The sequence below is a fragment of the Eretmochelys imbricata genome, chromosome 8, assembly GCF_965152235.1.
Source record: "Eretmochelys imbricata isolate rEreImb1 chromosome 8, rEreImb1.hap1, whole genome shotgun sequence".
NCBI lineage: Eukaryota > Metazoa > Chordata > Testudines > Cheloniidae > Eretmochelys > Eretmochelys imbricata.
Genome location: NC_135579.1, coordinates 16,572,731 through 16,597,860, shown reverse-complemented (window position 1 = coordinate 16,597,860; position 25,130 = coordinate 16,572,731). Strand labels below are relative to the sequence as shown.

Here is a 25,130-nt window from a genome sequence, read left to right as displayed (position 1 = left end):
AGCCCTCCAACTCCTGTAAAGTTAGTAAGTTATCTAGCTAGAAAATGCGTTAGGTTTTCTTTGTTTTGGCTTGTGAAATTCGTTGTGCTGGAGGAAATGTATATTCCTGTTTTTGTGTCTTTTTGTAACTTTTTGCCTAGAAGGACTCTCTGTGTTTTGAATCTGTTTGCTTGTAAGATTATCTTCCATTCTGCTCTTACAGAGTTGTTCTCTTATCTTTCTGTGTTCTTCTAATAAAGTTCTGTTTTTTAAGAATCTGATTGGGTTTTCTGGGTCTTAAAAATCCAAGGCTGGTTTGTGCTCATCTTGTTTATTCTCAAGCCTCCCCAGGAAAGGGGGTGTAGGGTTTGGGGGGATATTTTGGGGAAAAAGGAACTCCAAGTGGTCCTTTCCCTCTTCTTTGTCTAAATCACTTGGTGGTGGCAGCATACTGTTCAAGGACAAGGCAAAATTTGTGCCTTGGGAAAGTTTTTAACCTAAGCTGGTCAAAATAAGCTTAGGGGGAAACCCTGACAGAGGGTCACTCCACTAGCCCAGGATGGAGAGAGCAAGCAGCAATGTGACCTATGCAGGAGGTGGCACAGAGTAGCTGGGAGTGAGGGGTAAGGCAAGGATCTGATCTCAAATTCCAACTAATAGTTTTATTTCCATCTGGGAAGCCAACAGAGATGGGTAAAAGAATCTTCACTTTAAGGCTGCACCTGCAGGTTGGCACTTCTAACTTGTGGCACTGCACTGCGAGACTGATATTCATATGTAATGTTCCAGAGGTAAGGGTACTGCTGTCCTCTCTCCGAGAAGCATTCTGAGAGTTGATTCATATTAGTACTTGAGGAGACAGCCCCTGGGAAACCGTTAGTTTAATGCAATATAACTTCCCTGGTCTAAGGCTCTGTGGAACCTATCAGTGAGGGCATAATAGCTGCTCAGTTTCTCAGCATCTAACTCATTACTTTGCAAAGCATTTTGAGATGCTAGGCTTTATGGAGGGTGCTGTATAACACAAATGATATTCCATGTGCCACTGGGAGTTGCCTTCAGAGACATCAAGAAAAATGTCTATACCCTGTCTACACTACAGCTTCCATACTGGACCTGGACCAGTACAGGAAAACACATCCACATTTCTCTAGCATAGAGGGAACGTCATTGTCAATCAATAGATCTCATACTAATCAGGTTTTAACAGACAGCACGAACAAACAGTAAGGGAGGGTGATTCTCATTTCCCCTCCTATACACCCCAGCTGACTTCTTTTCATACCAATTGCATCCAAACCATACTGTGGGTTCACAATTGAGTCACTGAGCCTTGAGAGTTACCATTATTTTCTTGTCCCGAGAGAAGACCACTTCTATAAGCTAAGCAGACATCTCATGTTCACAGCAGTTTCCCCAAAGGGTATATATCAAATGGGCAAGGAATTTGGAGAAGTTCACCAGCAGTGATACAAAAACTATTCTGGTCATAGTCCAGAACACATCATCTGAAAACAGCATTATTGCTGTGTTTGAAATAAGAGATCCCACAATTATTGTGTCGAATAAAGTGAGTGTATTTGTATGACAGCGTTTATTATTTTGTCAGGAAGAATTTCCCCCCCAAGACTATTACACTCACTTTTACAAACCCTGCCTTACTATTGAAACGTAAAACACCAAATTAATAGATGCTCAGGAAAGGCCACGAGAAGAAACCTGGTGTGAAAAAATCTTGCAACAAAATAAAAACACATTAGCCCTTACTGTCCTTGTTTAGCTTTTTATTCCTTTTGGCTGAAGGTGCAGGAGCGCAGCATTTATTTACAGCTTCAGTTCATTTCATTGATCAAGATTTTTTCTCTTTTTAAAAAATACCCAATAATAGTAATGATAGAATCCACCCATGGCTTCCTATGCTTACAGTTATTATTGCCAGCACTCCAGACTGCTGTATACTACTGGAACCACACAATCAACCACACTTCTAACACCTGTTGCCATAGCAGCAGTTTTCTCCCTCTTCGCACGGAGCATATGGCAAGCCCCAACAAAAATGCACAGCTATTATGTTCTATGACCTCTGTTCTCCCCAATCCGCCCTCCCCAGAAAAGTCACCTTCTGTATAAAATACATGGAACATTGAAAACGGAATTAATGTTTTAATTGCACCACTCAAATAAGAAAAACCTACACGCGCCACTGTGAAATGCAAAAATTTGAAGAGCAAGTATGTGTTAAAAACATCTACAGAGCTGCTGAATAACATGCTGAAACCTGACTGAAGGACAGAAAACAAATAAGAGTTAGGGATTACTTGCAATAAATGAGCTTTCAAAAAGCACACCCTGAGAACAGCCAGCACTAAACACAGTGTGAAGCTCCTAGGACTCTCCAGCCGCAATCTGTCTCGTGTCAGACATTAGTAGTAACTCACAACTGAGAGCCAGCTCAGAAGCAACAAGAAAAAATTATTCTCTCACATTATCTTGTATGTTAATGCAAGTGAATGACCAAAGGACCTTAGTAACAAGAAATGATTTGGTGGCCTACACCAGTGGTTTTCGAACTTTTTTTCTGGAGACCCAGTTGAAAAAAACGGTTGATGCCCATGACCCAACAGAGCTGGAGAGGAGGGGTGTGGGAGGGGCAGAGGGTTGGGGTGCGGACTGCAGGGTGGGGCCAGGAATGAGGGGTTCAGGGTGTGCGAGGGGGCTCTGGGCTAGGGCAAGGGGTTGGGGTGGGGAGGGGGTCAGGGCTCTGTGCTGGGGGTGCAGGCTCTGGGCTGGGGATGAGAGGTTCGGGGTAAAGGAGGGGGCTCTGGGTTGGGGGGCTCAGGGCTGGGGCAGGGGATTGGGGTGCAGGGTTACCTCAGGTGGCTCCCAGTCAGTGGCACGGGGGGTGCTAAGGCAGGCTTCCTGCCTGTCCTGGCACCGTGGATCATACTGTGCTCCGGAAGTGGCCAGCAGCAGGTCTGGCTCCTAGGCGGAGGCGCGCAAGCAGCTCTGCGCTGCTCTCGCCCGCAGGCACCACTGCCCCCCCCCAATCTCCCATTGGCCGCTTCCCGGCCAATGGGAGTGTGGAGTCAGTGCCTGGGGCAGGGGCAGCACGTGGAGGCCCATGGCCCCTTTTCCCCCCACTTAGGAGACAGACCTGCTGCTTGCTGCTTCTGGGGCGCAGTGCGGTGTCAGAACAGGTAGGAACTAGCCTGCATTAGGCTATGTCTACACTACCACAGTAAATCGATCTATGCCACACAACTCCAGCTACGTGAATTGCCCCTAATTCTGAAATAGCATGGACAGGGAGAAATCAGCAAGGGTCTTTATCGCTTCTTAGTCATACCAAAAAATGTCAAAAGACCGGCTTGTCAACGTGGAGCATTTGTTCTCAGCTCGGGGCCTAGTTTAGAACAGCTCAGCAACTGAAGTAGGAAAGACACCCCTCTGCTCATAGAGTCAGAGTGTTTAGGGCCAGAAGGGACCATCAGATTATCTAGATTGACCTCCTGTATATCACAGGCCACTAACCACAAGCCAGTCACCTCCATACCAAGCCTAACAACTACTGTTAGACCAATAGCCCTCAAGAGACTAAACTATTGTGCATCACAGAGAAAAAACAGGCAGCTGGACTGAGGTGCACCAAAGACCAAGGCCCCTGCCATGGCAGGGAATTGATTAAGTGAGATATCCCCAGATATCCATACTCCATGCAAATCGAGAGAGCATGCTACTTTCAGTTCACTAAAAAGAGGTGTGTGGAAGGGGGAATGGACCCCAAAAAGTGAAGGGAACAGCTGGCTCTAACTGCTCCATGGTGCTATGGATGGTGGAAAAGGTAGTGAAGATTGCTACCATTACATAAGAACAGCCATACTGGGTTAGACCAATGGTCCCTCTAGTCCACTATCCTGTCTTCTGACAGTGGCAATCCCAGACGAGTGATCCATCCCCGGTCGTCAAGCTTCTGGCACTCAGAGGTTTAGGGACAGCCAGAGTATGGGGTTGCGTCCCTGACCATCCTGGCTAAAAGCCATTGATGGACCTATCCTCTGTGAACTTATCTGATTCCTTTTTCAACTCATTTATACTTTTGGCCTTCACAACATACCCTGGCAACTAGTTCCACAGGTTGACTGTGCATCGTGTGAAGGAGTACTGCCTTTTATTTGTTTTAAACCTGCTGCCTATTAGTTGCATTGGGTGACCCCTGGTTCTTGTGTTATGTGAAGAGGTAAATAATATTCATCTTCTCCACACCATTCATGATTTTATAGACCTGGAGCATATGCCCCCTTAGCCGCCTCTTTTCTAAGATGAACATTCCCCGTCTTTTTAATCTTGCCTCATATAGAAGCTGTTCTATGCCTCTAATCATTTTTGTTGCCCTTCTCTGCACCATTTCTAGTTTTAATATATATGTATATATTTTTTCAGATGGGGCAACCAGAACTGCACACAGTATTCAAGGTGTGGGCATACCATGGATTTATATAGTGCAATTATGATATTTTCTATCTTATTTCCTAATGGCTCCTAACACTGCTAGCTTTTTTGACTACTGTTGCACACTGAGCAGATTTTTCAAAAAAACTATCCATGAAGACTCTGAGATCTCGGAGTGGTAGCAGCTAATTTAGATCCATTATTTTGTATGTATAGTTGGGATTACAGTTTTCCAAAGTCCATTATTTTGCATTTATCAACATTTAATTTAATCTGCCATTTTGTTGTCCAGTCATCCAGTTTTGTGAGATCTCTTTGTAACTCTTTGCAGTCAGCTTTGGACTTAACTATCTTAAGTAATTTTGCCATCTCATTGTTTACCTCCCTTTTCCAGATCATTTATGACTACACTGAACAGATCCCTGTACAGATCCTTGGGGAACTCCGCTATTTACTTCTCTCCATCGTGAAAACCGACCATTTATTCCTACCCTTTGTTTCCTATCTTTTAAGCAGTTACTGACCCAGGAGAGGCCCTTCCCTCTTATCCAATGACTCGTTACTTTCCTTAAGAGCCTTTGGTGTAGGACCTTGTCCAAGGTTTTCTAAAAGTCAGAGTACACTGTATCATCTGGATCATCCCCAGTCCACATTCTAATAGATTGGGGAGGCATGATTTCCATTTACAAAAGCCGTGTTGACTCTTCCCCAACAAATCATGTTCATTTACGTGTCTGATAATTCTGTTCTTTACTATATAGTTTCTACCAATTTGCCTGGTACTGAAGTTAGGATTCCCAGCCAAGATCGCCTCTGGTGCATTTAAAAAAAAACAAAAAACACAGCGTTACATTAGCTACCAATCAGTCATCTGGTACAGAGGCTGATTTAAATTATAGGTTCCGTACCACAGATAATGTTCTTCAATTTCATATTTAGAGTTTCTTCAGAACCCTTAGGTCAGTGCCATCTGGTCCTGGTGACTTACTGCTGTCTAATACAGTGGTCCCCAACCTTTCTGTGGGAATAGCATATTTCTATTCCCAGAAGACTGTGGCGGGCGCCAGACACCCCACCGCCGAAATGCCGCTGAGAAGTGGCAGCGGCAAGAAGTGCCACTGCCAAAATATGGCAATGCTTCTCGGCGGCATTTCGGTGGGCGATTCTTCAGCGGCCACGCTCGGCAGTGGCATTTCGGTGGCGTGCTGTCCTGCGGGCACACACAACTGCCCTGGCAGGCACCATTGCACCCGCGGGCACCTTGTTGGGGACCCCTGGTCTAATATATACATTTGTTCCAAAACCTCCTCTAGGCCTGTGACAGAATGCACCCCTGTCCATACCCTGCACACTATTTTACATCTCACAGTGCATACTTTGTACCGAGATCATCTGAAAACTCATAATTTGCTGGTCATTATTGTCTTGATAAAATGTGTGCAGCAACATTGTATGTGAAGTTATAAGATTCCACTGTATGGTGTTATTAACACATATTCCGAACTGAGGTTGGCAAACAGAACTGTCTTTAAAAAAACGAATGTGTGATCTGCTTAATGTGCATTTAAGCAGTGAACAGAATAATCAAGCAAAGGAAACAAAGGACACTCAAACAGTTGAGGAAAAAGAAGCAGGGAACATCCTTCCATATAGACTCTTTGTCTCCTGAATCTCTGCTGGAAATGTTGTTCAAGAGGGGGAGTGACTATAAAAATGAGGGATGAACATCTCAAGCTCCACCCCCCCGCTGCATTCACAGCACCTGAAGGACAAAGGAAGCAGCGCTGGACTGCAGAAGGGGTCGTGACCTAGAGGATTTGGTCAGTAAAACTGCTGAAGGCATATGGTGAGAAACGTTGCTTGAATCTGACATAATTTGTTAAGTGAGGCACCAGCAGCATTAAAACTTTATTTTCTTGTGATCATTTCTGACTTTTATGCCTCATTACTTGTAGTCACTTAAAATCTCTCTGGTTGAGGTTAATAAACTTGTTTATTGTTTTATCTAATCCAGTATGTTTAAATGGAAGTGTTTGGGAAACTCCATTTGGAGTGGCAAGTTGTGTGCATGTTATTTCTGTTAAAGAAGTAACAGACTTTATATAAACTTGTGTTGAACAGGAGAGGTCTGGGCAATACAGGACATACATTTCTGGATGAAAATCAAAGACTGGAAGCATGTTGGCATCACCCTGCAGTATAACCAAGTAAGAGCCAAGGGGTGGCTGGCTGGCTGGCTGCAGCACACTCACAGACATAGCTGGGAGTGACTTGCATGCTGGAGGCTGTTTGAGAGCTGTCCAGGCCGGAGATTACAGCAGCAAAGCATTGTAAAAGGCACTCCATGTTAGAGGGGAGGGTGACACAGCTGCTCAGTCTGGATGGTACCTGTTAAGTCACAAGGTCTTTCCCATTTACTTGGTGGAATGACCAAGCCAATCCAGACCTCTCTCTCTGCTAACCATAGGCCTGGGGTAAAAGAGAGAAGCAGGAACAGTGATGGAAATGAGAAAGTGAGCAGGGGAGAGAGGAGGAAATGAGAGTGTGGAAAGGAGGAGGCAGAAGCAAGATGGGAAAGGGGGAAGAGAGCAAACCCAGGAGATAAATGGGTGCTGACATCAGAATATGGAAGGACAGAGACCATAATAGGAAAATGGGATCAAAAATAATGAGAGGAGAGGAGATTGATGCTCTGCCCTTCAGAAAATAATGACGGGAGAAGGAGCTTTATTTTCAAGGAAGGAGAAACCAGGAGGACGCAGGAGATGAAAATAAATTGTACAGAAAGGAGGCTAAGAAACAAAATAGGAGACAATCAAAGAAATGGAAGTGGGAAGGACCGACACCTTTTGGAGTACATTTAATTGAGCGTTTTACATTATTTTCCCCTCAGGAAGATCATCTCCTTTTTAAAAAAACCCCAAAACTCTAAGCAGAATCTTCAGACAATACATTAAACAAAAGGGGATTTTTCTCCCTTGTCTGCAAGAAGGTAATGCAGCCTGGGAGGCAGTGTTTGAGGAGTGGAGTCAGCTGTGCAGAGGCCATGAGCGTAGCTAGTCTATCCTCGTCCACACACACATCCCCAAAGCAAGTTTAGGCTCCACAGAATAAAGACCTGTCCCACTCAATTGCTTCAGGGACTAAGGTGCTGGAACAAAAAAATTGTCAATCAAAACCTTGGGAGATCTTTTGAGTGTATTCCTCTGTAGAGGACAATTCTGGGATTCTTCCAGAAAGTGCAAGTTCCCCTATGAATAGAAGTAGTATGGAGACTGAAGGTCAGTTGTCACAGGAAGAAAAAAAAAAGCTATTCTAGCCTGCAGATGTGTGCTGTTTTGCAAAAAAACCCAAGTCTTTGAATATAGCAATGCTGTAGGAGGTTAAAAGTTTATCTGTAAAATTGGAGCAAAACGTTGCTGGTTTACATATTACAGGAAACCAAATCATTAAAATACATTTTTATCAACTAGGGGAATTCCCCCCCATCAGAATTTCATATTTAACCCCTCTCCCCCTCCCTCCAGTAAAATAAAGGAAAGAAACAGGTTTGGTTTCTTCTTTATTTCACACAGTCTAGCCCAGGGATTCTGTGCAAATGGCAATCACACAAGGATTCCCTGTGCCAGATTCTTCTTGGAGCATTGAATCCATTGCCATTTGTTAGGCTATAAATAATTCATGAAGTTTGTTTGGTGTCAGGCTTTTATGACAGTTTTATCAGCCGAGTTTTTAAAAAGACACCTGATAGAAGACAGGATGTGGCTGGGGGAAAGGGAAAGAACTGCTAACATATCAGCATCGATGCTGCATATTTTATTGCCTCTGTACTCTCCTCCCACACTCCTTGCATATATAATTTTGTCAGCAAACTGCATGGGGTTATCAAAGTTTTATGGGTGTCATAAGCTAGACACCAAGCAAAAAAAAGCCATTTCCAAAGAATGGCTTTCAAATGAGGAAGGTCTTCATGGTTCTGCTTCTCCTTCGCTCTGGACTAAACTTTAAACACTTTAACACCAATTAGTCATGTTTTGAAATGGCTTGTGGGCAGGTTTGCCATTGAAGCATTTCTCAGTTCGGAAGACAAAATAAAATTCAAGTTAAATAAGTTAACACCCATCCTGAGTCTACTTAGGTGTGGGAGAGGTGACAGTCTTAAAATCCACTTCTACCCAAAGCCTCACAGTTAAACTTCCTAATTCATGAATTTAAAATGTAGCAAGCTTTCAAAAACAGGGCAGCTTCAACCCATGCAGCTGGCCCTTACCCAGCAGACATTCTATGCAGATGCAGCTTCTGCCAGCAGTGTAGAATGGGGAAGAGAAGAGGTGAATGAATTATGCTTAAAATAAGAACTCCGGAACACGAGGCTCCCACATCGGGTTTTTCAGCAACGACAGAGGTGAGGAAGGATTCTCCTCACCCTATCTCTCACCTTCTTGAGCAAGGCAAAATAAGGCAATTTCTCCTCAGCATTCATGTCTTCTTGTTTTCCTCACTGATTTTCCTTCCTAAGTGCGGTGAGGGAAGACCTAACATCCATAATAGCAAGACTCCAACATACTACTGCAAGACACCAGCAGGAGAGGGCTGGGTTGACTCCACTTAGATGGTTCTCTCATGCGAGGTGACTGCATGTTATTCCTAAATAAGGTATAAAGTATTTGGTCTATCATGACTATTCTTCTTCTTTTATATGATCCAAATGAAAAAGTATGTGCAGGGAGGTTGGGGGCGAGACTTCTAAGCTCATAATTGATGTCCCTAGCCACGTGTCAGTGAAAAACTCTGTTCAACTTTACATTTCAGATGAAGTCTGTGACCAGCTACTCATGGTTAGGGGTCTCCAAGCATCACCTCTGCAGAGCCTAATCTTGACTGTTTTGAGATTCAATCCACTCTGTCTCAAATCAAAATTCATATCAAAAACTTCCTGAAAATAAATGTGTACAATAATCTCATTTATCAACTCTGCATGCAGTTAGAGCAAGGGACCTTTGAACGTATATATCTCTAGTGTTTTGAAAGAAAATCAAAGTAGACTTCGGAGAGTACAGAATCCTTGATTTGATTCTCACAAGTTTTCCCCATCTTCTCCATCACCACTCCACGTGACTGGAAACTCTATAACAAAGTTAAGGGAACTTCAGCCATAGGTGTACTTCATTTGCCTGGAAAGCACCAGGCATATCTATAGTGTTGTGTAAAATGACAAATGAACAATCGGATCATAAGTACAAGACTGCACCAACAATTAATCCAATTTGACATGAATCAAGTAAAAACATGGAGAGATGAAGAGACTTATTCTCATGACAAGGAATTTGCATCTCAAAGCATTGACAAAAATCTTTAATCTCTACAGGACATACCCTCATCTGAATACCACTATGATAAGCCAATAGCAGGTTTCAAAGACCTTGACTAGTGTGGTCCTGGAACAACTGAAATTAACAAATGTGCATTTTAGAAAAAGGCTTGAAAAGAGGGGAGATGTAATAGCTGTCAAGGATCTGAAGGATGCAAATGTTAAGGAGGGAGCAGAAGAAGATGTGAATAGGAGTAATTGGATAGGGCTGAGAAAAGGAAAGCATAGGACGACTATCAGGAAAAGTTTCCTAGCAATAGGATCTATAAGGTGATAGAACAGACTCCCCAGCAAACTGCTGGAAGCCCCCTCTTGACTTCTGGAGTATGACTATCAGGTCTCCAATTTCTGAATTTTAGGCTCATTCTGGACTGATATACTGAGATCCAGGGGTGGGTATTGACATGATCTGTAGAAGCCTTTAAGGTGCCACTCCATGCCAAGGTCCAAAAAGAGTGCACAAACTGAGCATTATTATTTTCATGAAAATGAGTAGTTTTAAGAACGAGAAAGTCAGCTATGTTCTACCTCTTAGTTATAATCCTAAAACCCAGTTACAGAAGTTCCCAAATCCCTTTCAATATAGCATTACTGAAGTGAAGAAAAAAAAACCCTAACAAAGTAATTTATAGTCACAAAGAAGAAAACATTTTAAAGGTAAAAAATATAATCTGTCTCTTAAAATGCAAAGAGCAACAGGAAATAAACACAGTATCTGGCAGAATTTTAACATTGTCTGATCCAAGCCTGTTCTGTTACTAGACTACCCAACAGTCTCCAGTTCTTACCATGTATGCCATCTCTATTAGCTAGCACTCTCAAGTATTACTAAATATTTGTAATTTTTTTTTTTAAAAACAGAGCAATTCTGAAAGTGCTGGATTGACAGTCCAACCCCTTTTATTGCTCACCTGCAGAACATCAGCAGCAGGTTTATGAACCAATGCATCCCAGACTCTGGCCTGCAGGACATCTCTTTGTGGGCAAGAAGGTAATTTAGTCATTGCCCTTTCAATTCTAGGCCCTTCTAAGCCTGATAGGGATGCCAATATCTGTAGTACCAATCATGGAATAGATGCACTTGATGTGGACACTTTCCTATAGGAACTGGATCGATACCTTCCGAACATTTTCACATAGGTAACCAAAACCAGATGCTACGACTTTCAGTGACTACTAGTTTGACCTGGTTTTGAAATATCACCTCTCCCTGAGTTTCTGGGTTTCCCTAGCACTAACTATCTTCTCCTCTGCACCTTGTTTGCTAACTAAAACACCACACCCTGAGGTCCTAATTCATCTTGAACCCCAATTTACCTATGTAAAGTTGCATCATCTTCAGGTGGAGTTTGCCTGAGTAAGGGATAAGCCAGGATCTCAACATTTGGCTCCCAAGCAGTAGACTATTCTACTCCAAAATCTGATTTTAGACTCAAGGGTTACCACAGCATTCTGGATAGTTTGTTTAGTTGTTTGCATGGGATCCAGGAATGTATTCCATATGTAACAACTGCCAGCAACATTACTCTGAATTTCTGTGGAAGTTCCACTGTACAAGAAACTAGAACCTCAATGAAATAGGCGAGAAGTAAAACATCCCATAGAGGGGCTAAAAGAAAAACCAAAAAAGCAAAGGGAGCTGAAATGTTGGAAACCAAAACGTGCAAATTCTGTTAATGTTTAAAATATGTGAGAGTTTAAACAAGCCTGGCAGCTGAAATGGTTCCCTATAAGAGGCACTGCAAGGGAAATAAATATGGACCTTGATGTTCTTTGTCTTTTTACAGCAGCTGCAGGTGGTTTCAGTTAAATTCAATAATTAAATTAGCCACACAAAGTGGTCGCTCTAAGATTTCAAACTAATCTTCACAATGATCTCCTCAACCTCTGCCACTTCAACTTTGAAACAAACCAAAGCCCTCACAAACCCAAACCTGATGGAAGAGGAGGAGCATGCTTGAAGTATTTCATGCCTCTCATAGGAATCTGTGAATGACAAGCTGCATGACAATATACTGCAAGCTTCAGTTAAGCAATTACTTTCATATCCATTCTATCTAGCATGCACAATGCCTTCACACTTCCAGATTTCTCCGCTTGGCCTCCATCTTCCAATTGCCTTCGTTCTTCATTGCAACTCAAGTCACAGAGAACTGGTTCTGCTGTTTTAGATTTGCCACTCAGAAGTAAGAAAGAAAGAAAGTAACTTGTTGTGAGTGCTAATAAACTCAAAACCTTAATATCAAAAGCATTATTATAACGCTTAATGGGCTTGTCTCCAATTAGCAAGTACCCCAAGGGGATGGTTTGAAAGAGTTTCTTGGAATGACAGGTTTTAAACCTAGGAAGGGAAACACAACCCTTTATCCCTCTGAGTAAATAAAATTATATTCCACAGCGCTTACTAAATGGAGGTCTTTCAGATAGATTTTTAAATGCTTTAGTCCATGGGGGTGAGCATTCATGAGTCAATGCACATTTTGCAACGGTTCTATTTGGAGTCAACAATCTAAATTTCCCTACTCCGCTGTTCTTCACCTGCTGCTATTTCCAACCCCAGAGATGGCTGTACTGCAAAAGTACTACACGTGTATATAATTTGCATGGACAGGCACAATATAGAAATCAATTATTATTTGTTCATTTAGATCAATTGCCTCTGATCATAATCACTGGTCTATGATGTTATTTGTCAACTCCCTTGCTAGAAGAAGGATTTAGTTTAGATTCGACTGTGGCTTGCTTCATGACCACAGCTTGGTAAATCAGGATGGTTTAGTACGAGTATCCTTCCATTGAAGAACCAGCATTATTTTCTGATTAACGTAGCTTTTGATTGGCACTCTCTTGTCTGTTTTGAGGTCTCATTGAAGCAAATGCACTGGTGCATGTGACTGGAAATCAAGAGTTCTGAGTGCAAGTCCCAGCTCTGCCACTGACTCGATGTGCCACTGGGCAAGTCACTTCATCTCTGTGACTCCGTTTCCCTATCTGTTAAATGGGGATAACATTTACCTCAGAGGGATATTGTGAGGATTCATAAGTTAGTGTCTATAAAAGGTGTCAAAAAACCCCTGAGATAAAGGGACTAAATACATGCTAATTGTTACTTCTGCTTCTCTCTTTCCTCTTGGACTTTCCCTGCTGCCCCCCTTCAACCCGCCAATTGGGAAGGCGAGGGGAAACAGACATTAGCTACAGAAAAATACTACTAACTTTATTTTGGATTCTTCTGCCATCTTCTTAAGCCCAAACTCTTTAATCTTTATGGGGTTCAGAGTGCTGCAGGATGACTACACTCTCCTGTTAGGCAGAGAAACCCTACCACCTTCTCTGCCATCCTATGTGTTCTATCCCCTTTGTTGGCTCCATCTGGCTCCAACTCCTACCCAGACTTGTCCGGCTGGTTTTCAAGACCAGAGTTATTAAATCTGGCACCTTCCACCATCATTAAAACTAATTAAAAATGTAATTAAGAAAAAAATAAACAGTAGAAAAAAATATGGCACGCTGGAGCAAAGTGTTCCAATTTCACATCAGCTCATAAATTCCTGGCAAAAGAAAGGAGACTTACTATGTAGGGAACAGAGTATTTTTGAATACCGAGTTCTCTGTCTGCCAAATCAAGAGTATTTTTTTTAAAAGCAAATCCTCCAACAGTTTTCTCCACAGTGAGCCCTTAACCTGGATAGCCCTAAAAATACCACAGACTGAAGTGCTACTTGCTAATTCAACACACTGGATGTAAAAAGTTGGAACAGAGTTCCATAGGCAGGAAGAGAGATGTGGAAAGGAAAAGTTATAACAATAAAACTTACAAAAGTTACACTTCAAGCTCAAAAGCATGTCTCTTTCACCAACAGAAAAATAAAAAAATATTACCTCACTCCACCTAGTCTCTTACATATTTAAAGGTATTTTTTAGTCAGAAGATGGATTCTCTCTCTCTCTCACTCACGGAGTGTGTGCACGTGCCCATTAAGAGTTCGAAAAGTGACTAGTAATTCTGGGTGCCACACTTTTTGGGTGCCAACGTAAGACCTCTGAAAGAGGCCTGATTTTCCAGAACCCTGAGCACTCACCCTTTGCAAATGAAGCCCCCTTAAGGTATCACACTGCACTGAAAATCACTATTTACTTTTGAAAGCCCTTGCCTGCATTTGTATTTTATATATGCACACATGTGCACACATACACATAAGGTGTATACTTTCTATATGCAGTTTTGTAACTAAACCAGACCACATCAAGTGTTCAGTTCTGCAATTGTTTTTGGCTAGCTACCATGCGTTCCATTGTTAATTGCTCTCTGGATTCATTCTGGTATATTATCTCCTTCAATCAAGAGAATGAAGCCACTAATAATGTTATATTACTAGCTTGGGGAAGAACAACAAAACTGAAAGTTGACATTAGCACTTATAACTACTCTGGTGCAGGGCTACCCAAAGGAAAAGCCCTGGCGGGCACAAAGGTTGGTGTGGCAACTTTCACCAAGTGCTTATAATCTCATTCCAAGGGCAGGTGTGCCTGCACGTGCTCAGTGATCATCATGCAAATCGGACACAAATTTAATTGTTTTGAACTTTTACATGAAACTTCTCACACAAAAATACTGAACATTAAAGCTTGCTCAGTGTGGGAACCCCAGTGTGTTCCAAGAAATCAGAGATCTACTGTCAACAATCAATAGGCACCTGTTTTAAAGGGCCTATACATTCAGCTGAGTCTGAAACAACACAGCAATACAGAAATTGCCAGACTGGGTCAGTCCCATGGTCCATCCAATCTAGTATCTTATCTCCAACAGTGGCAAGCACTAGATGCTTCAGAGGAAGGTGCAAAAAACCCTGCAGTAGGCAGACTTGGGATAATCTGCCCTCAAAGAGACTTTCTTCCTAAATCCTAGTAGTTAAAGATTTGCTTAAACTCTGAAGCATAAGCTTCTATATGCCTTCAAAACATTTTTAAAGTATTTACTATAAAAATGCTGACTATTGTTATCCATGTAAAACTCCAAGCCCTTTTTTAATCTTGCTAACTACTTGCCCTTCAATGTTATACTGTGGTAATGAGGTCCACAGTCCAATTATGCACTGTGAGAAAAATTATTTCTTATTTTTAAATTCTTCACCTTTCAAATTCATTGCATTATCTCTTGTTCTTATATTAGGAGACAGGGCAAAAAGAAGTTCCTGATATGCCTGCTGACTACCATTTATATCAGCCAGGATGGGCACAGAACTAAACAACACTGAAGCAGTCTAATGAGCTTTTATTAACCTATGTTTGAACTACGATTACTTCTAATGGGGCGACTCTCTTCTTATTCCACAGTTGGAGTAAGCACCGAGGAGATCATAAACTGAGATTTCTCCCAGGAGTTAATCATGAACTTGAGCAGGTCCAGATCTCAGTCCAGGGCTGTAATAGGTCTCAGTCCAAAGGATTAGTACATGAATATCTGGCAAAATTAAAATTTCCCACTGAAGTGGGAAAGAGACAACAGCAAAAGAAGGAGGAACTCTGTTTAATTTTTCCATGCAAAGTCCAGAGAGTTTGGTTTGCTATTTTCTTTTGTCCACTTTTGGGGACATTTGGGGAGAGAACGTATGAGAGAGAGAAGCAACCGAAAGGCCCCAGAGACAAGTGGAAATTTCCAGACTGTCCTAGACAAGAATAAAAGGAGTACTTGTGGCACCTTAGAGACTAATCAATTTATTTGAGCATAAACTTTTGTGAGCTACAGCTCACTTCATCAGATGCATCCGATGAAGTGAGCTGTAGCTCACGAAAGCTTATGCTCAAATAAATTGATTAGTCTCTAAGGTGCCATAAGTACTCCTTTTCTTTTTGCGAATACAGACTAACACGGCTGTTACTCTAAAACTAGACAAGAATGGCTTTCTGGAAGCAGTGCATAAACTCAACAAATGAACAGTTACCAATCAGCATCACAAACAGCAGCCAGGAGGATGAAATCAGAGCCAGCCAGGTCAAGAAGCCGCCGCCTGATTGCTTGCTGCACCTTTAGGGGAAAAAGCCTCCGAAGTAAAAACCCCTGCAACAGCTCATCTTCCTGAACGGGTGCCTCAGTGAGAGGATTTATTGATCTAGTCACTTGCTGAAAGTGTAGACTTAAGTGCCATACTCAATACCAAGGGGGAACATGGCCTCTACCAGGATATTTCGGTCTGCCCAAAAGCAGGCCTGCAGCATTGTTCATTTCCCCTAAGTGCAAAGAGTATATATGCTACCCAGTCAAAGATACGACTTATGCAAAACAAACAATACAGCAATGCTATATTATATTTGAGCACATGGCCCTGACGGACTTTCTTGCCAATGACCCTTTAGTAAGAAAATGATTTAAAACCTTGATAAAAGTGTTTGGAATTAGTTTTATTCTACTTCCAGTTCACATCCCATCCTCCTATCTTCTTTCATTCTAGCACAGCCCCACACTTACAGGTTAGCGAGCCATAATGTAAAAAGATCTCTGTGTAACCTCCACTCTTGGCTGACATCAGAGAGTTGCTGCCTTGCAGAACCAACGGAAACGAAGGCTGAGAACAATCTGTACTACAGGTAGAGATCACTACTGTGTTGGTTAGAACATGAAAGCCAAAAATACACTTCTGTAGCAAAAGCACAGGGAGCAAGTCTCCATTGGTCAGGTTGCAGCTGTGAATGATTAAAGAGAATTAATTCTACTAAATATACGTACATACACTTTAGACACGATACATTTAGTTGTTTTGAGCTTTCACAAGTAAAGGAAATAGATGCACAGCCCAGAGAAAATGGCAAGTATGTTGCCTCAGACTGACAGGAGATGTTTGCTGACAGAAAGACAAACAGCAATGGGTGATATGAGTCTCAAGGGGAAACACCATCAAAATCGCCTCAGGAGCCTTGGATGAAAAAGGTGCTATAGAACCACAAAGTATTTATTAATGAGCATGGTTCTCGCAGCTACAACAACAAAAAATTCTCAGACATAAAAATAAATCAATGAGACTAAAAATTCTAATTCCTGAAATGTAAATGGATCAAAATCTTCCTGTTCTGTATCCCCAAAGCATCTACTCCTTATTTAAACACTGGGCGGGGGCGGAGGAGGGTGAGGGGGGGGAAGAAGGGGGGAAGGAGTGAAATCTGGTTCCAGAGATTGAGACGTAGTGTAATCAGCACAGTTTCTTGGACACCTGGCAACAAAGGGCTTGACTACACTCTGCTTTGCACTGGTTTAACTAAACTGGTAGAAGAAAAAACTGTTTGATTAAATCAGTGTGATCCTCTAGTGTTTATGCATTTATACTGATATCCAAGTGTTCAAACTAGGGCAAAAATCTCAGTGTAGACCAACCCTAAGGATAGGTGTTAGGGCCCAAGAGGGATTTAAGTGACAAAAAGGCTTAAAAATATACGAGAAAAAGCGAGTTGCTAGATGGCATTTGGTTACCAGAGTGGAGGATAGCAGATTAACTGCTGCCTCTCTTCCCCCCCAGAAAGAAGAAAAATCCCAGAAGTTTTTTTCTACAAGGAGCTTTAACTCCATTTGATTTTATAAGAAATGTTTTTAAACTCGTTCTGCTGTTTTGCAAAAAAAAAAAAAAAAAAAGTTGTAAAATTTTTTCACAGATTTCAAAAAATTTTAATATAATTGCTTGTTTGTGTTTCTATGCATAACAGTCTTTGGCCCTTCCAAGTGGACAACTGTAACAGTATCAAAATTACAACCTTGTGTCAGATACCAAAATGGAAAAGCTACAGGGGGGAAAGATCAATTTTATTTTATCCTGACCCCACCACAACCTCCTCAACACACACTCACGCCACTCACGAGACATTCCAGGGCTGTGTCTTGAACTAACAGGGCTCAGCCCTGGCACAATTCTAACACTGCAGTGGCCTATTTTGTAACAGACATTTCCATACAACTGAAAGAAAAATGACTTTCCAGCCAAACTGCTGTGAAGAAACAAATGTCAAATGCCAGCACTAAAGTACTACACCATTTTTATTAGGAAAAATTAGTCACAATGTATCCACCAAACTCTAAACAGAGTGCAGGGATGGCGGAATCCTCCTGAAACATGCAATACTCTATTTAATTGAACGCTTTTTAAATTTCATTTTCTGCACCTGCTCTTCGCCTAGCATAATTCCTCCATAAACCCTGGAACCCTCTGAGGAAAGTGTTTGAGATGTAACAGATGGATTAAACAATAGAGAATCCTATAACTCAAACAGTAACAAGGTGTTCACAAGACCGTTTTTGGTTTTTAACCTTTTACTTATTAAAACGCTTTGGACTTCAGTTAAGCTTCTTTGCTCAGCTTTCACACCACCTTTGAAACAGAAACCCCAGGCACTTTGACAGGTCATCTGTGTCACTGTAATGACTATAGATGCCTCTGCTGAAATGCTAGGTGGTAAATTCCTGCTGACATAGACCAGAACAGCTGCAAACTTTGGGACAGTTCAAGTCAGCATGGGTTATCCCTGCCTCTTACAGAGATACTCCTAAGTAAATCACAACAAACATCACTATCCTCCTATAGTAACAGTAAATCAAAGCTAGATTCATCACAAAAACAGTGAGTGTGTGTCTGTGAAGGAAAAATACAGGTTTAAACTATTAATGGACCAAAGATTAACCTGATAGTATGTTCCAAGAAAACTGGGTCTGAAAGGCGAAAGGCAAGAGGGAAGAGGAAACAGTGTTTGGTTACTGTTGAAACAGTCCTAATTTAGGCTGCACATGTGCATTTTAAATGATTAGAATATAAAACTGCCTGGAAAAACAAACAAAAATATATGCAACAACATGAATAAAGTAAAACGTACTAATCTAGCAGCTGAAATCTACCTAATTTTTTGTTTCTAGCCTTCTCATTCTCCCTTTCTCCTATCTATGGTTTGCTCTCTTCTGTGCATTCCCCCACACCCACCCTTCCATCGCCTGCATCTTTCTTTTTCCACTTTCTTTTAAGTAGTCATATAGCCCAAAAGCAAAACCCACCTTCGCCCAGGGTTTGAAGAGTCTGTTTCTGTCCCTGTGTGTATGTACAAAGCAGGTGGGGACTGAAAACAGTATTCTACTCTCAAGTACCACTTACCACACCCAGCCTCCCGCATTTAAGAGTCCAGCTCTAGTAGAACCACTCCTCTAGCTAAGGTCAGTGTTTTAGCATTTCCTAGGTAATGAGCTTCTTCACACTTACTAAGAGTTTAGAGATGCTTATGAGAAACTGATCTTTAATTTTTTAATTAATAATTGCCATGTCAAATGTATCAACTGTATTAGCAATTTTATTAATAGTAGAACCCTGCTAGTCCACATTAATTGCTAAGAGTTCTATTGCAAATTAGCTAGAAAACAAACACTATGCATCATATATAATATAGCTCAAGAGGAGCCCTGTTCATTTATTTGACCAATGCAGTTTACACATATTTAGAGACCTTTGTAATGCTCTAGCAAAAGATACTATTTAGTGTGTTTTGTGAAAGTAGCAAGTCTCAGTAACCTGAAGCCTCATTGCCACACTCTACTATTAAATCTTTGCTGAGAAATTGGGAGAGACACTGGTCCTCTGTGTGTGCAAATCATGCAGTGTATGCATTAGCAAAGTGCATTCACAATCCAGGGGATGATTTCTTCTACCCACTGGAAGGTGATTTTTTTTTTTTTTTTTTTTTTTTTTAAAAGAATCCTGTCTGCTCTGTATCTCCTAGCCCTAAAACACTGCCATCTTTCCCTTTCCATAAATCATCCTCAACATCCACACTTCCCCTTCTCTTCCCACGGCTCCCACACACACAATATCTGCCCCAACTATCCTCTGCAGATACTAAGTGAAGGATAAAGCTTAAAATCAATTGCACACCCATTTATCCCACCGAAGGTTGCCACTGGCACTACTTATCTCCCTTGTCAACAGCCTCAGCAGTGAGGTCACAGACTGAACAGGCTGAAGGGACTGAACTATCTTCCTCTATCCCTAGAGATGGTGCCTCCAGGCCAGAGGGAAAGCGTCTTTTAGTACAGCAACATGAGCTTCACTAGACAAAGGGGCTACACATAGCAATGTGGGAGAAGAAATACTTTCATATGGGAGAAAAAAAGAAAAGGAGTACTTGTGGCACCTTAGAGACTAACACATTTATTTGAGCATAAGCTTTCGTGAGCTACAACTCACTTCATCGGATGCATTCAGTGAGCTGTAGCTCATGAAAGCTTATGCTCAAATAAATGTGTTAGTCTCTAAGGTGCCACAAGTCCTCCTCTTCTTTTTGCGGATACAGACTAACACGGCTGTTACTCTGAAACCTTTCATATGTGAGGATGACAGAAGGACTGTAATGAGTGCTGGCTATTTGACGAGAGCCTATAACCTGATTGCAAACTAGACACGATTACATTATGCTCGAATAAAGACTGGGAGTGGATGTGTCATTACACAAAGTAAAACTATTTCCCGATGTTTATTCCCCTCCCCCTTCCCCCCAACTGTTCCTGACATGTTCTTGTCAACTGCTGGAAATGGCCCACCTTGATTATCGCTACAAAAGGATTTTTTTCTCTCCTGCTGGTCATAGCTCACCTTACCTGATCATTCTCGTTACAGTATGTATGGTAACACCCATTGTTTCATGTTCTCTGTGTATATAAAATCTCCCCACTGTATTTTCCACTGCATGCATCCAATGACGTGAGCTGTAGCTCATGGAAGCTTATGCTCAAATAAATTGGTTAGTCTCTAAGGTGCCACAAGTACTCCTTTCCTTTTTGCAGATACAGACTAACATGGCTGCTACTCTGAAACCTATAACCTGATTGTGTCTCAGGAATTACTGACAGGGTGACCCCAACCGCAATGGATACCTTCTTATTTATAAGCAAAACAATACAGCTATTTATTAATATTAGCAAGCACATGCAGGCAATGCTCTCTAGAATTCAGTGAATGTCTTTGCAGGCCCTTTTAGCTCAATATTCCAATTCCAAAAAACAAAAACAAAAAAGAAGCAAAGCAGCCTTTAGTTATAGTGACTTTCTGCCTTTCCCTGGGAGGAGCTAGGTAATGGGAAAAACTGCTAACGGCGTTTTACCCTGAAAAATAACAAAGTCTGCCCCACACATATTATTTGTTTGTTTGTTTTTAAATCTCTTCTCCCTCTTAACAAAGCTCTGCTAAAACAGCACAAAGCCCACTATGCTCTCCTGGCTCCTTCCCTCCCCCCTCTGAATACCACAGTGACTAAATACGAGTTTTCCTTTAAATAAAACAACAACCACTAAAAAAATAATGCAAAGCACTGAAGCAGTCATGAGACTCCTTGTGCATATTTGGCTGGTGGAAGTAGCTGGAACTCCCTGTCCGTTGGCTTGGGCCTGTAAGCATCTGAGGTTTTGAAACTACGATCTAAACCAGCTTTTCTGCTTTTTAAACAGCCTTGCTCTGGTTCCACAGAACCGGCACAAAGGTCGTAAGAAAGCATCTGGTGTCTTTTTTTTTTTTTTTTGGTAAGCACATTTCAAGTGTTTTTTATTTAAATAGATAGCTTTATGCTTTCCCAAATTTTTATTTACAGCCCGCTTAACTAGGGTGACCAGATGTCCCGTTTTTATAGGGACAGACCTGTTTTGGGAGACTTTTTCTTATACAGACGCCTATTACCCCGCACCCCCTGTCCCGTTTTTTCCACAGTTGCTATCTGGTCACCCTACGCTTAACTCATTCCAATGTTTCCTCAAGTCCTTGCTAACCTTTCCTGTATACATGGTGAAGGAATGGCCAGGTATGATCTCCTATCCCTGAAGCTGGCATGTGACCTGCTCAGTCACTCCAGGTGGTGTTTTCACTTCTTTAAACAATAACCAATGAGCTCTATGGCAATTATGAGGGCAGATTACCGGCCACCCCATCACTGAAATAAAAACTTTACCAAACCTTCTGCCCCAAAACGTTTCACGGTGACCGAAGCACTGGCAGTGTGATGAATCAGGCTGCATAGGGACAATATATATGATGTGGAGAGGTAGTCCTCCATACCACTGTGATGACTCTGATCTCTTTATAATTTTGATTTGCTTTCAACCCGCATCACACTGGCCTCTCCATCGCAACCCCTCTACAACCGTCACCTATTAACATGCCATTGGAAGCAATGGCACATTTCCATCAGCACAGCACGTGCATTCTATCTAAAACAACAACACAGCAATAAAGTGGTTAATGTAGGACTGAAGCACCACAAATGCTGAGTGATCATATACAGCCATCAGAAAGCTAGGATTTCTTGCCTACTGCATCTCCTCCATTCCTTCTTTGCATTAATGCTTCTTTCACACACAGGTTTTCAGTTACCGTGATGCAGTCAGATCTGACTCAAGACCCCACACAGACGCAAGAAATTTTTCCTAGGACTATTAACTTGTAGAGAATAAAGGAAGTATCTCAAAGCCATACACTTACTTTGCCAAGTGGTTCGTGAGCATCTGCAGCATCTGTCTGTTTTTTTCTGGGAGCCGATGAACAAGGCTGTGGATCTCGGAGATTCTGGACTCCTGATTCTCCAGCTCTACATTGGGTAACAAGGAGATTATTCCATCGGCTACCTGCTTTTTTTTTTTTTTTTTTTTTTTAAACAGAATAAACCACCCAGATCAGGACAGAGATTCAATCAGAGATGTAGGTGTCTTGAATACATCTGGGCGGGAAATGGTTCACCCATCCCGTGAAGATTTTCAAGATTTCAGAGATCGGAATGGACAATAGTCGAGCTACCAAGTCAGTCTCTGTCTCTCAATCCCTCCTGTTGGACCTTTTCCATTTTAGATAAATAATTAAATATTTGTTGCACCAGACAGACTTGGCACTCAACTGAGGTGCAGGCGACTCAGGTTTAAGTCTATCTTGCGGGGAATATTTAATTATTTATACTAAGCGGAACAGCTCCCACAGGAGAGACTGAAATTGGCAAAGAAAAGACTTGAACCTGGATCTTCCACATTGTAATCACCAGGCTACTGGCTACTCGGGGGATGTGGGGGGGTGTGGGAGAAGAAGGGGTATCTGTCTTTGAAGTTTTGGTTATGACAATTGACATTTTCCCAAAAAAACAGTTGTTGAAAAATTTCTGACCAACTCTAGCATGAACCCCTGGTTTTGCATCATCTCTCTATTCAGCTGCACTGTGGGTCCTCAAAATTCTAAGGTTTCTTTTTACCCATGTAGTCCCCAATGATGAAAAAAAGTTTCTAAAAAAAAGGGACACACAAACCAAAAGGGTGAACTAATGGACCGAGGATGGAGGTTGACAAAATGCCAAGCAAAGCCAAGGCACTTACAACCAGAGACCAGGCTGATTGTAATTCAAGTGGCTACCATTTGGCTTGTTTCAACAGAGAAAGCAGCTGAATGTGCTTGTATAATACATGTTCAATCTCCATAAGGTTATCTTTAGCCCGATAGCTAGAAAGGTTTTGACAACTGGTCATCCTTATTTCATTCACAAAAGTGGAAATATCTCAATATTTGCATTTCATTTATAGCATGAGGCCTTTGGTGAGAAAGTCATTGGAAGTCATCTTGTAAAAAGCCCTTCTTTGGATATTTCACCCTCCCTTTCCCTTCCAGGAAGGGCAGGTTCAAATGGAGTCATTTCAGCACATTAATATACCACATGAAAGACTAGCAACATCAGCAGCTACGTACCTATTACTTGTTTTGAGATTCAAGGATGCTAAACTCTTTACAAACAATTAACTGACCCTCACAATGGCCCTGTGAGTTTAGAAGGCAACAGAAATAAATCTGAAACATAGAGAATTTGAGTGATTTGCCCAAGGTCAGTGACAGAGTTGAAATAAGGGAACCGGAGTCCTGATTCCTGGTCCCAAACACTAACCATTCAATATCTAAGAACAGCACTGAACACCTTCATATCTAATAAGGTCTGCAATTACCATAATTACCCACCCAACAGAGCCCCTGCCTCATACAGTGCACAAAATGGACAGTGCTCACTTAATGAGCAGCTATTCAATATTTTGATTTCTCCTCACTGTTCAATGTGTGGCCCTAGGCCTTGTTTACTGAGCACTATTCCCCCTCTGTACTGAAGACAGAATTGCTTATTTCTTCATAAAAAGAAAAGAAGTACTTGTGGCACCTTAGAGACTAACAAATTTATTTGAGCGTAAGCTTTCGTGAGCTACAGCTCACTTCATCGGATGCATTCAGTGGAAAATACAATGGGGAGATTTATATACACAGAGGACATGAAACAATGGGTGTTATCAATCACACTGTAAGGAGAGTGATCACAGAAGATGAGCTAATACCAGCAGGAGAGCCGAGGGGTGGGGGGGGGGGGGGGGGAAGAAAACCTTTTGTAGTGATAATCAAGGTGGGCCATTTCCAGCAGTTGACAAGAACGTCTGAGGAACTGGGGGGGGATAAAGATGGGGAAATAGTTTTACTTTGTGTAGGACACCATCATAGGGCCAAATCACATCAGCCACACTATCAGAGGCTCGTTCACCTGCACATCTACCAATGTGATATATGCCATCATGTGCCAGCAATGCCCCTCTGCCACGTACATTGGTCAAACTGGACAGTCTCTACGTAAAAGAATAAATGGACACAAATCAGATGTCAAGAATTATAACATTCATAAGCCAGTCGGAGAACACTTCAATCTCTCTGGTCACTCGATTACAGACCTAAAAGTTGCAATATTACAACAAAAAAACTTCAAAAACAGACTCCAGCGAGAGACTGCTGAATTGGAATTAATTTGCAAACTGGATACAATTAACTTAGGCTTGAATAGAGACTGGGAGTGGATGGGTCATTACACAAAGTAAAACTATTTCCCCATGTTTATTGCCCCCTCCCCCCCCCCGTTCCTCAGACATTCTTGTCAACTGCTGGAAATGGCCCACCTTGATTATCACTGCAAAAGGTTTTCTTCTCCCCCGGCTCTCCTGCTGGTATTAGCTCATCTTAAGTGATCACTCTCCTTATAGTGTGTATGATAACACCCATTGTTTCATGTCCTCTGTATATATAAATCTCCCCACTGTATTTTCCACTGAATGCACCCGATGAAGTGAGCTGTAGCTCATGAAAGCTTATGCTCAAATAAATGTGTTAGTCTCTAAGGTGCCACAAGTCCTCCTTTTCTTTTTGCGAATACAGACTAACACGGCTGCTACTCTGAAACCTGTTATTTCTTCATAGACTTTTCTCTTCCTAGACTCATCACTTCATTTCTGAGTGCTTTGCAAATATTAGTGAATTTATTTTCA

General features: G+C 41.8%; 1 protein-coding gene across 3 annotated transcripts in view; it reads right to left on the bottom strand.

Moving 5' to 3' along the window:
• ARHGAP26 (Rho GTPase activating protein 26) overlaps positions 1 to 25,130 on the bottom strand; it is a 317,439-nt gene that overhangs the window by 108,201 nt on the left and 184,108 nt on the right. For all 3 annotated transcript variants that reach the window (XR_013346871.1, XM_077824357.1, XM_077824358.1), the window contains one exon: positions 22,288 to 22,393. Coding sequence is in view for 2 of the 3 variants with exons in the window: in XM_077824357.1 (XP_077680483.1) it covers positions 22,288 to 22,393 (106 nt within the window). In the remaining variant the exon portion in view is untranslated. The remainder of the gene's footprint in view (positions 1 to 22,287; positions 22,394 to 25,130) is intronic.